General features: G+C 45.3%; 1 protein-coding gene across 2 annotated transcripts in view; it reads left to right on the top strand.

The window, feature by feature from the left end:
• The window catches only part of TRANK1 (tetratricopeptide repeat and ankyrin repeat containing 1), a 97,998-nt gene that overhangs the window by 78,741 nt on the left and 6,967 nt on the right, over window positions 1-12,290 (top strand). For both annotated transcript variants that reach the window (XM_058554835.1, XM_058554827.1), the window contains 4 exons: window positions 806-894; window positions 4,752-4,855; window positions 4,967-5,099; window positions 9,705-9,850. In XM_058554835.1, the coding sequence (XP_058410818.1) occupies window positions 806-894; window positions 4,752-4,855; window positions 4,967-5,099; window positions 9,705-9,850 (472 nt within the window). The remainder of the gene's footprint in view (window positions 1-805; window positions 895-4,751; window positions 4,856-4,966; window positions 5,100-9,704; window positions 9,851-12,290) is intronic.

The following is a 12,290-nucleotide window of genomic DNA, read 5'->3' as shown; positions in this document are numbered from 1 at the left end:
TAACAGACGGGTCTGACAGCAGGTGATTGCAATAGTCTGTATCCACCAGTGGGAATGTGTCAGATTGCTTACTATGATGAGGGCAAAGTCTGCACATTTGAAAATACTGTAAAATCCTGTCATCTTGTCCCTTGCTAAGGCGCCAGCATGGGAGTTTGCTAAGAGCTACATGGCTTTGGATTTTCAAGGAGGAATTAGAAATTACTCTCTGTCTTCTATTTCATAGCCGTAGAAAAGCAAGGTAGACCAAAGTTTAAAAACTCAACAACATCCTTTCTCACCCCCACTTCCTCCTTCCAAAACTCATAACAACCTGGCTTGGTAAGCTAAAATATATCTTAAATAAATACGAGAAAGACAACACAGGTGTATTTATTTGCTAGAGCTGCCATAACAAAATACCACAGACCAGTGGGCTTACATAACAGAAATTTATTGTCTCACAGTCCTGAGGGCTACAAGTGCAAGATCAAGCTGTTGGCAGGTTTGGTTTCTTCTGAGGCCTCTCTCCTTGGTTTGTAGATGGCCTTTCCTTGGTGCAAGCCCCTGGTGTCTCTCTGTGTGTGTTAATATCCTTTTCTTGTAAGGACATCAGTCACATTGGGTTAGGGCCAACCATAACAGCACATTTTAACTTAATCATCTCTTTAAGGCTTTATCTCCAAATACAGTCACATTCTGAGGTAGTGGGTGTTAGGGCTTCAACATATGAATTTTGGGGTGGGGGGACAAAATTCTGCCCATAACAGAGGTTTAAGTGAATGAATGCCCAGAGAGGCAAACCCACTTTTCTTTTTCGTTCTAGACTTGGATAATAGCATGTTTGTTAAGACCTCAACCTGTACGGAGTGGATCGCACAAGGAGATTACTATGCTAAACACCAGTACTGGAAGGTAAGGGGCTGGACCAGAATCTAGGGCGTGAGGTCTTTGTGACCAGTGGCCCCATCAGGCCTCACAGGCAGGTTTCTCACCATGGCTTTTGTCACCAAGACAGCATGAGGGTAATGGCGCTTATGCCACTTCTTCTGAAACATCAGGTCACCCCATGATGAGGAGAGCTCCCTGTCCTGCTCCTTTCCCAATGCAGGCATGACAACCTTCATTTTGGCCAAGTGTCTGCATGTGCAGATAGGCAAATGCAGGCTCATGGCCTCTGCCCCACCAAAGAATCCCTCTGTTTATTTTCTTTCCCTCCTGTACTCTATGCTTAAAAGCTTTTGCTGTCATCATACTGCATTTTAAAACAATGACGGATTGGTCCCCTCATTTGTTTTTTAAATTGATCAGACATAGCCTTGACTGCCAATCTGAGTCTGGTGGGCATAGGTTAAGCTTTATCACTAGACCGAGCTGACCGATTTCTAGCCACAAGCCATCTTAGTGAGCCTGAGCAGTCTTCTTCTGGGAAATGTTATCTCTGTTAGTCCTCTTGAAATATTGAAACCAGCTTAAAGAGCCCCGTCCCTTTCCCCACAGTCAGCATCCCTATGAGTCCCATGGTCTCAGGTGGGGCACCATGGCATGTGTGTCTCCCATGATGTAGTGGTAATGGTGTCTTCACCTGCAGGTCACAAATACCCTGTGAAAAGAGTGGTGGTGGTGTTTTTCATCCAGTAACAAGAAGTCTGGTCTCAGGGTTGGTTCTGCAGCTCAACAGTCAACATGGGCCCAGTCTCATTCCATCTCTTCCGTGCGTCATCTCCAGCTTATCAGAGATGTGGCCTCGTGGTTGCATAATGACAACAGCAGTGTCAAGCGCCCATTCCCCTCAGCAGCATCCCAAGCAGGAATGAAGGGCAGGCACTTTCTTCTCACAGTCTCTTTTTTTATCATGAAGTCCCCTGTGGGTTTCTCCCTACATCTTATTGGTCACTACTAGGTCACGTGCCCATTCCTGGCTGCAAGGGAGTCTGGGAGAGCAAGCCCACTAGCAATTATGGCCCTTCATGGGAGGCAGGTTCTGCCATTAGGAGAGAAAGGGAGGAGGGAATGTTGGTAACTAACCAACGGTATCTGCCACCGCCGGCAGGACTACACAAAAATGCACGTTTTGATTCTCCCACGCACCTGAAGCGCTCCACACCTGCAGCTGTAGGCAGTGCTTCCTGAGTGAAGAACTGGAGCTGAGTTTTGGGCAGATCACTTTCTTTCCTTTCCATGCCCCAGAGCTCATGTTAGACTTCGAGGTTTTGTTAGACATAGGTCCAACTCCTCAAACATTACAGGAAAAGTGTCTGCAGTTTCTCTTGCCACTTCTGAACAAATGTTTTGAGACAGTGATTTCTCCAAAGGGCTTGTCATGCTGCTTTAATAATCTGTCTTTTCATTGGCGTTTCATAGAGTTGGACCCCAGTGAAGGTACTGGAAAGTGATGAGTGTAGTGAAGCTGCAAGTCAGAACTTAATGGAAGCGGCCATTTGAGGAGTCTTCCATCTGACGTGCCTGGGAAAAGGCATTCCCAGAGTTTTCTTATTCCCACTTCTTAGGAGAGTTTTGTCTGCTGTGGCTGGGAAAATGGTTTTAAGTCTACAGCAAGTAACTCACATCTGGAGCTTATCTGTTACTTTTTGCTACATAACAAACAACCCCAAAATTTTGTGGCTTAAAACAAGTCACTAATGTAGCTCACAGTTCTGTGGGTTGGCAAAGCTGAGTTCAGCTGAGTAGTTCTTCTAGTCTCAGCTGGGTGACATACATCTGAACTCAGCTGCCAATAAGCAAGCAGGTCTGCTTCTGGGGGTTGGCTGGCTCTTGGCTCAGGTGATGGGTATGAATGGGGTTCCTGGATCATGTGCCCGTCATCCTCCAGCAGGCTAGCCAGGGCTTGTTCACATGATGCCTGAGCAGGGTTCAAAGAGAATAACAGAAACACACAAGGCCTCTTGAGGCCTGGCCCTGGAGCTGGGCCGTTGTTGCTTCTGCTGCCTTCTGTTGGCCAAATCAAGTCACAGCCCAGATCTGAAGGGAGGGGAAATGGGCAGTACTCTTGATGGGAGAAGCTGCAGAGTTACACTGTAAAGGCACGTGGATGGGTACAAGGAGGAGTGAAGGACTGTGGCCACCCTTGCAATCAATCATAAGGGTCAGAAAACAGAATTTGCACTATTGTGTGTTTGGGTGTGTCTGGAAAGTATTTCCATAAATTTGGAGTATTTAGCTGTAGAAGTTGACAGAGTCCCAAAACTTTATTCACTGCCCATCCTTCTTATAACTGGAAGGAAATATGGAGCACTTGGCCGTTATTATAAAACCAAGAATTCTTTTTCTGGAGAGTGAGAGGGAAGGGAGGGTAACATGGGCAGCAGGTACGGGTGTGGATTGGAAAACTATATAAAGTCCTTCCCTTGATTCCCTTCAGAACACTGTTGGTGTCACCTAGACGTGTTGCCCATGGATTTCCAATTCTTTATCCCTTTAAAAATACCTTTTGAACGTTTGAATCTAAAATCTTTTTAGGGGAGCTGGCACAGATGAGAATGGTATAAAAAGCCTTCTCCTCACCTGACTGCATTTTGTCCCCACTAAAGGACTTCAGGACTCAAGTGGTTTATTGACTTTTTGGCTGCATGTCAGTGAATGTTTCAGAACCACCATATGAATGGAAACCACTTGAGATTCATTCATTCAACAGATTCCTGTTGAGCCATGGGCCAAGCATGTGTTTAAGGAGGTGGGGACATGATGGTGAGCAAGACAGGCCTGCAGAAGAGTGCACAGTTCCAGCTGATGCAGATGTCATATATGAGAGACCGGCTGCCCCCAGAACCACCTCTCCTAGACAGGGAGGCCAGGGAAGCCTGCTCTGAGTAAGAGAGCCGAGACCTATAGGATGAATGAAGTTAACCAGGCAGAGGAGGGATGGAAGAGCATTGCAGTCAGAGGGAACAGTGTGTGCAAAGGCCCTGTGGCTGAAAGGAGCATGGCACAGGTCGTGGGAATAAAAGGAGGCCCGTGGGGCCGGGAGGCTGGGGCAAAGAGCCTGAGGGGTAGAGATGCCATGCTATCCACTTTATCAGCAAGTGCCACTTAATCCGTCCCTTGCCCACACTGCCCTGTAGCCTGTGCTTTGAGACATGGTGTTGGCATTCCTGTTTTAGAAAAGCAGCTTTCTGCTGGCAGAGATCGGGATGCAGGCTGACTCCCCTGTGACACTTGTCTGCCCACCTTCTATTTGGTTAACACAGATGTGCATGTCCCAAAGATCTGGTCAGTTATCTTTTGGGATGTGTCGTGACGCCATCTCTATCCCCATTTCTACCCACAGTAGGTGTACTGCGGCTGTTCCACCAACACCGCCAGTTAGCCTTGGTAGTTACCAACTAGAGAGAACCTGTGTTGAGCCCAGAGAAGCCACTGGGTGACTTTGGGCCAGTGGCCGCATGTCTCTGACCTGAGGGTGCTGCTGTATACCATGAGAAGGATGAAACTTCTCCCACAGGGCTGTTGAAGATTGAATGAGGGTGTTATTATGGTGGCCTGTAAAATATGTATTGTATGCCTTTTCCATGGCTTCTGGGTACTTCCAAAAGGAACCTCGAGCGTGAAGTGTTAGCTGGTAACACGACTGGGCTTTGTTTGAGGCCATTTTCTTTAGCTTGTCGGCACCTTCCTGCTCCTCCCTCTCAGATCCGCTAAGAGGGGTAAGACTCCATGCTTTGTCAGTGCAGACGTGGAGTGCACACTGTAGCTCTTGGTCTGGGTGTCACCTCCGTGACTTTACTGAGAATAGAAACCTGTGCTTCTTCCAGGTTGCAGCCAAGTGTTACCAAAAAGGCGGTGCGTTTGAGAAGGAGAAGCTGGTGCTGGCCCACCACACCGCCCTGAGCATGAAATCAAAGAAAGTCAGCCCCAAGTAAGAGTCTCGGGGGTCATTTTAGGTTTGCTCTGAGGAGAGCAGCGGGTTAAATCTAGTGGTGTTAGATCAACATTCCGTGGAAGCTCTGTTTTGTTTCCCTCCTCCCAGGAAAAAGCAGGTAGAGTATTTGGAACTGGCAAAGACCTATTTGGAGTGCAAGGAGCCAAAGCTGTCCCTGAAGTGTCTGAGCTACGCCAAGGAGTTCCAGCTCTCCGCCCAGCTGTGCGAGAGGCTGGGAAAGGTACGTACGGCCCCAGCCCGCGGCTGCTCCTGGGAGAACTGGGCTTCACTTGGGCAGATTGAGGGGTGGCCCTCAGCCTCTGCTGTGTCAGAAAAGGGCCCCAGTCCTCCGAAGAGGGAGAGATTGGCCCTGTTGACTCTAGGGTGGCCCTTCTTTCTCCCCTTGCTCAAGCGTTTAGATGGCTTCAAAAACGTGTGTGCGTACATGTCTGTGGGAATGTTTGAGACCTGATATTAACCACAGGGAGGCCAAATGTTCGAATCAAAGGAAAGATGGGTTTTAGAATATTCCTGCCTTCTCTTTCTCTATGTTCAGTCTGGAGTCTGCCTGGGCGAATGGCCTGGCAATTTTTCTATGTTCCCAGTTAATTACTCTAGATCTGCACCAACAAATCTGGCAGCCACTAGCCACATGTGGCTTTTTAATTTAAATTTTAAGTTAATTAAAATGTAATAAAATTAAAAATTCAGTTCCACAGTCTCACTAGCCACATTTCAAGTGCTCCTTGTTATAGAACATTTCCATCATTCTAGAAAGCTCTATTGGACAGAGCTGCTAGTCTAGAACACAGCCACTCACAGAGTGGTCAGCAGGCTGCTGGCAGGCCACAAACAGTTATTTGTCTGTGACAAGATTGACACAGAAGATGAGAGTCAGCAGTTAGAGTCTTTATAGCAATCTGGCATTGCTGTAACTTCCAAGTGGTGAGGATTTTCTTAGGGATTCATTTTTCTCCTTTTTTTAAAGTTGAGATATAATTGGCATATAACATTATATTAGTTTTAGATATACATCATAATGATTCCATATATATATGTATTGAGAAATGATCACCACAGTAAGTTTAGTTAACCCATCACCACACATAGTTACAAAAAAATTTTTTTCTTGTGATGAGAACTTTTAAGATCTACTCTGTTAGCAACTTTCATATATACAATACAGTATTATTGACTGTAGTCACCATGCTGTACGTTAACGTGATTCATTTTTAACGTACCAGTTGTGATAGATTGGACATATAAAACCATCTGGTCCTTCACCACAGGTAGTTTGAGAAGCTGTGCTCTAGAGCACCCACCCTGGTGTGGCTTTTGCATTTCCCCCTGTATCAGGCTTTATGACCCTCCAATAATAAGGTGGGTTTCCACATCTGTATGTGAAATATAGTAACTCCTGGATCCTCAGAGCTCCCGTGGTGTTGGGCAAGGTGGGGGTGGGACCTACTGGGAAGTTTGAAGTGTGGCCCCAAGTCAATGTCAAAGAATAAGGCGTCTGGATGCTGCCTGCCCTGCCTCATGTTTGTTATGGGATGTGACTTATTAGGATGGTAGGAGATGAGGATGGAGTAGAGATTTCAGAGAGGGTGGGAGTTTGGGTCCTAAGATTCCAAGAACTAGAATAGTTTCCAACCTCTCCATGTTCCTTAGCCCCCCCACCCTCCAATCTCCACTGCCACCACCTTGGAACCTAAACAGTGACAACTACAGGGGACAGGCCTGAGCCTACCACTTTCCTTTTTGCCTACCAGTGCCTGCCATGACTGAGCCAGAGACTCCTTCGTTGTCTGCTCGCCTTGCGTCCCCCAGCCTACCAAGCTCTGCCTCTGAAAGTTGTGGGGGGACAGCAGGCCATAAGTACAGCCCGCGTTCCCTTCTCCAAGACTTTAGTGCCTTCAAAATGTGGAGGCCACCCTGCTCCTGGAGGTATAGCCCCCCTCTGTTCTTCCGCTGCCACAAGCTTGACCACTGGTGGCAGCTTCTTCCACTTTCTCTCACCAGTACCTTCTAGCAGTCCCAAGCCCCACTCAGGGAAGAGTCTGGTCCTTTTCTTTGCTTAGGTCCCTCCCTGGAAGGGTGTTTAACCCTCAGCCAGCTTCAGACCTCTTGTGGTCATTCCACCAAACTAACCGGCATTGTTCAAATTGACCAGCTTGGCAGTAGCCTTTGTCAAAATCCTTAAGTCAAATCACTTCCCTGTTCCCAGCCCCCAAATGTGTGCTACCTCTGGGAAGAAATGTTCATGAGAGGGCTGTGGGAGTGTACGATTGCCTTTCAGGGATTCCTCTGCCTTGCCTGCTTCCTGCCTTCTCCAGAGAACAAGATTGGTTTCCCTGGAAACCTCTCAACCCTTGCTCTGGATGGCAGGTGGGGACCTCCTCATGGAGCAGAGCAGGCTGGAGTGGGGAGCTGCAGCTTAGAGCCAGCCCTCTCTTCTGTCTCTCCAATTGGGCGCACACTTGGCACCTGCATTCACTCTGAGAGATTTTTCTTCTGAGTAATCAGCATTGACGAGGAGAGGAAAAGAGACGGGGTGGTTAGATGTTCTGTTTATGGGGTTTTATTGATGTGGCAGGATGGGTCTAGTAGCTCCCTGGTCTATGATGTCTGTGGATATAGAAGAACCTCACACCTGAATCTTGTTTATATTTTGGCATTTTGTATAGCTTGTCTCATTGAATAAAACCCAGCTAAGATTTATTAGAGGGCCTGGCATATGTAGTTTGTTTTGTTTCATTTTGATTTTATTTCTGGTTTCTCTTTAGACCTCAAGTGCAGCAAGTAGAGTTATGAGATTAAATATTCAACAAATAGATGGACCCCCTACTGTGTGTCAGGCACTGTGGGTGCTCGGTGACAGCAGGCAACAAAGCAGGGGTCTCTGCCTCTGCTGAGCTTCCCTTTCTAGTGTGGGAGAGAGATGCTAGACAAGCCAGTGGTACAGAAGATGTCAGCGGTGATGAGGGCTAGGTAAGGGGAGAGAGGGTGTCAGATGTTGCTATTTTAGACAGGGGTGGGGGTGTCAGGGAGCTGACTTTTGAGCAGAGACTCTGAGAACAGCTGCTGGAGGGCATCACAGGCTGAGGAAACTTGCAGGCAGAAACCCCAAGGTGGGAGTGTGTGGGCAAGTTTGAAGAACAGCAAGGAAACCAGTTTGGTTGGAGCAGAGTGAGTGGGGCGGAAATGATAAAGTGAGCAATAGAAGATGGCGGGGGAAAAAAATCATGTGGGGCCTCATTGTCCATGGCAGGGACTAGATTTTGTTCCGGTGTGATGGGGAACCAGTGGAAGGTTTTGATTGGAGGAGTGATGTGAAACTAATTATTTGGATGCTCTGTGGAGAGGTCTGTAGGCAGCAAGAGTCAAAGCAGAAAGACCAGTCAGGAAAGCCTAGCAGTGGCTTAGGCTGAGGTGATGGTGGCCTGGATTGCCACGATGGTGGTGGAGGTGCTGGCAAGGGGTCATATCTCGGAAATGTTGGGAGAGCCAAACAGACAGGATTAACTGATGGGCTGGATGGAAAGTGTGAGAGGAAGAGGAGTGGGATACACTCTTGGGTTCATAGCAAACCTACCATTGGTTTTATTTTATTCATTCTCTTCCTCTTCATGGCCAGTCCCCATTCCCATTCTCTTCTCACTGGCAGCCATTCCAATGCATTTAATATATGTCCCCTTATGCATACATAATAGAAGAATAGATAGTAGTATTTTCTGTACATATATATTTTAAGCTTATCTAAATAGCATCTTGTTCTGTTTTTCACTTTTTCCACCCCCTGCTGTAGTGTTACAGTCTGGCCAGGTTTCTGACTGCTGGTAGTATTCCAGAGTGGGCATCCACTGCATTTGACTTATCCATTTCCCTAGTGGTGAACGTCCAAGTTGCCACCACCTCCTGGCTGTCGCACACAGTACTGTGGTACAATGCGTCTCCCTCCTTCCTGTGTGAGATCTGGGAGGTGTATTGCTTGCTGGCCCCAGGGTGTGCTTGTACTTACTAAGTGAAAGTGAAAGCCATTTTGCTTTTCACAACAGCTGTACCACTTTGTGCATGAGGGTTCCATGTTCTACATTCTTGACCACGTTCAGTGGAATCTGATTTTCTAATTTTTGCAAACTGATGGATGTATCTCTCTGTGATATTAATTTGCATTTCTCTGTTTGTTAGTGAGATTGAGCATCTTTATTTATTTATTAGTCATTCAAGTTTCCCCCACTGCAAACTGCCAGTTTATATCCTTTGCCTAGTTTCTGTTGTATTTTCAGGAAAGTTTTCTTGTGGTTGCAAGAATCCATTTTATGTTCTACACCCGCCCAGTCTAGTCGAGTAGCCATATGTGGAAATTAAAATTAAAATTAAGTTAAATTAGAAATTCATTTCCTCAGTAGCGCTACCCACATTTCGTGTGCTCAGTATTCACATGTGGCTAGTGGCTACCATATTGGATAGCATAGATATAGAACATCTCCATCCTCACAGAAAGGTCTTTTTGACAGTGCTGGTATAGATGTTAATGTTTGTCTTCTCTCTGTTAACTTTATTTCATGTCTCCTTTGTTGAACTATTTGATGTAATCAAATCCATCAATTTCTCCCCTGAAGTTTGTGCGTTTTGGGTTTTGTTGAAGACTTTCTTTACCTCAAGGTCACAAAGATTTTCTCATACATTTTCCTCCAATAGCTTTCACATTTAGATCTTTAATCCATCTGGAGCTTACCTTTGTGTATAGTGTGAAGTTGGGATTTACCTTTATTTTCTTCCTATAAAGAATTAGTTTTCCTAATATTACCTACATTTTAGTGTTTTTCACACTCCATCCTAGATAAAAGATGCCGCCTATTTCTATAAGCGAAGCCAGTGCTACAAAGATGCTTTCCGATGCTTTGAGCAGATTCAGGAATTTGATCTAGCACTCAAAATGTACTGCCAAGAGGAGCTTTTCGAAGAAGCTGCTATTGCAATGGAAAAGTAGGTGATTTTATTCTCTCCCTTCCCCTTCCTCTCCATCCCTCCCTCTGCTCAATGGGGACAACCTGCCCTGGGTGGTGTCATCCTGCTCTTCTGAAGTTGCTTGACCATGTCACCTACCTTCCACTTGAGTGGTGGCCTCGGTGCTGGGTCAAGAGCTCCTTGAGAGCAGGACTCTGTGTTTTCCACTCTCTCTATGAGCTTTGACACAATGTCATGAAGGGAAGGGACAGAAAAAGATGAAAGGTGTGTTACGAGTGTATATATAACATGCATGGCAATTTTGTGCTTAATGACGGTTCTGTCCTCTCCACCTTTACCTGCTGAGTTGACAATCTCGCTGATGTGTGGATGGATGAAGCTAAGAGCACTAGTGGGCAGTCAGGATTTTGCTTCATCATTATCTTCTGGCAGATGCTCAGCCCTACACTTATATGTATATTTATGATATGTATGTACACATACCCTCAGTTCTAGGACACATAAGTTTTATACATGACCTGTGGAGGCCTCCTTGAACTTTTAGCCCAGCTGATATTCCACAGGTGAAGTGGAGATGGGTGGAGTTAATGGTTGGCAAGGAATCTAGAAACAGCCTGTGGTTGATGCCCCTAGATCTTCCTGGTGGTATGAGATAGCGAGAATGGCAGAGTCTGCTGTCTGCATTTCTACTCAACAGGGGTTTGGGTGTGCTCTCAGCTCCTGGAAAAGTAGGCTATGGGTTGGTTCTATATTTTCTTTGCTTTCTACCAACTAATACATGTGACAAAACGAACGTAATTGACCTACATGTTCAAATTTGAGATTTTTATTTTGAAGTTAGCTTTTATTAAAGTATAACATCTATTCAAAAAAGTGCACATAATTTTCACAAAGTAAATACACTTGTGTAACCAGCACCTAGATAAAGAAATTGAGTTTTATTTTTGGAAATGGCAAAGTGGATGTCCAGTACCATGGTTGGTAATTGAGCATATTCTTTTATCCAGGTCTTGGGTACCGTCATGTGTATGATATACACAATGACTGTGTGCTAGTCAGCTCAGGCTGCCATAACAAATGCCACAGATTGGGTGGCTTAAACAACAGAAATTTATTTTCTCTTAGTTTTGGAGGCTAGAAGTCCAAGATCAAGGCTCCGGCCAACTGGGTTACTGGCGAGAGCTCTCTTCCTGGCTTGCAGATGGCTGCCTTCTCGCTATGTCCTCATGTGGCCTTTCCTGGGTGCTTATATTTGGTAAGAGAGCGTGTGCTCACTCTGGTGTCTCTTCTTATAAAGACACTAATCCTATTGGATCAAGGCTCCACCCTCATGACCTCATTTAACTTTAATTACTTCCTTAGGGGCCCCATCTCCAAATACACCCACACTTGGCCTTAGGGCTTCAATATATGAATTTTAGGGGGCACAAACTGTCAATCCATACAGGGTGCCAGCTGTGACATTTATTGGGTACCCAGTCAGCTGGGTGCTATGTAGTGGTGTTGTGAGTAATTGACCAGGCCAATTCCCTCGTGAGTTCATATGACAAAACTGACTGAGAGTTGTTTTTTTAATACTTTCAATTATTTATTGAACCTGCTGTTCTCACTTTGCCAGAAGAGTATTGAATAATCATAGATCTTCCCAGAAACATTTTTTTTGGTCTTTCTTTACTATTTTAATTTTTTTCAGCTTTATTGAGGCATACAACTGAGAGTTTTTAGTGAAGTGTTGAGTTGAGATCTAAGTGTAGTCTGAGTATTAACGGGAGCCTCACACTAGATGTATCTGAGTGTCTTTTGAATGCTGTGCATACTGGATGTAGAATTCAATTGCTAACTGGCCTGACTCAAAATGCATTGAGAACATTTTAGATTTGAAAAGAAAATATGTAACTAGTTCCTTAAACTTGCTAAAAATACTCCCCACTCCATCAGCCAGTACTCACATGAGAAGTATATTCCCTTCCTTCAGCTTTATTTACACCTTTTCACAGAGAGCCTGTTATACTAGGAAATCTGATGTTTGTAGGATAACTCTGGGGCGTCATAAGGGCCCTGGGCACTTCTGTGTTTGTGAGGAAATGTATTTTGTCCTGTGAGAGTTCAAAAGTAAGCATGTTTTATTGGATTGTTCCAATGCCTTGAAAATTGGTAGTGTGGAATATACTGACTTTGATCAGCAGAGTAAAGAGGAGCCCTTCCGAGCTTCATTAATTCACGCTGACTCAAGCACATGCATACCTGGCAAAAGAGAAAAATCACAGGTTGGGTAAGAGGGGGAAGACTAATACACTCGCTGGTGTGTGTGCAGACTCCATATTCATCCTTTCTCATTAATCACATAGCAAACTGAACAGTGTTGTATACCCAAAATGATTGTCATGCTTTTATGAGAGTTTAAGGGATTTTTGTTTTCAAGGATAATTTTGACTATGCGTAATTTTTGCCCTACAGA

This window comes from Diceros bicornis, chromosome 2 (genome assembly GCF_020826845.1).
Source record: "Diceros bicornis minor isolate mBicDic1 chromosome 2, mDicBic1.mat.cur, whole genome shotgun sequence".
Taxonomy (NCBI): domain Eukaryota; kingdom Metazoa; phylum Chordata; class Mammalia; order Perissodactyla; family Rhinocerotidae; genus Diceros; species Diceros bicornis.
This window is presented reverse-complemented; position numbering and strand designations above follow the sequence as displayed.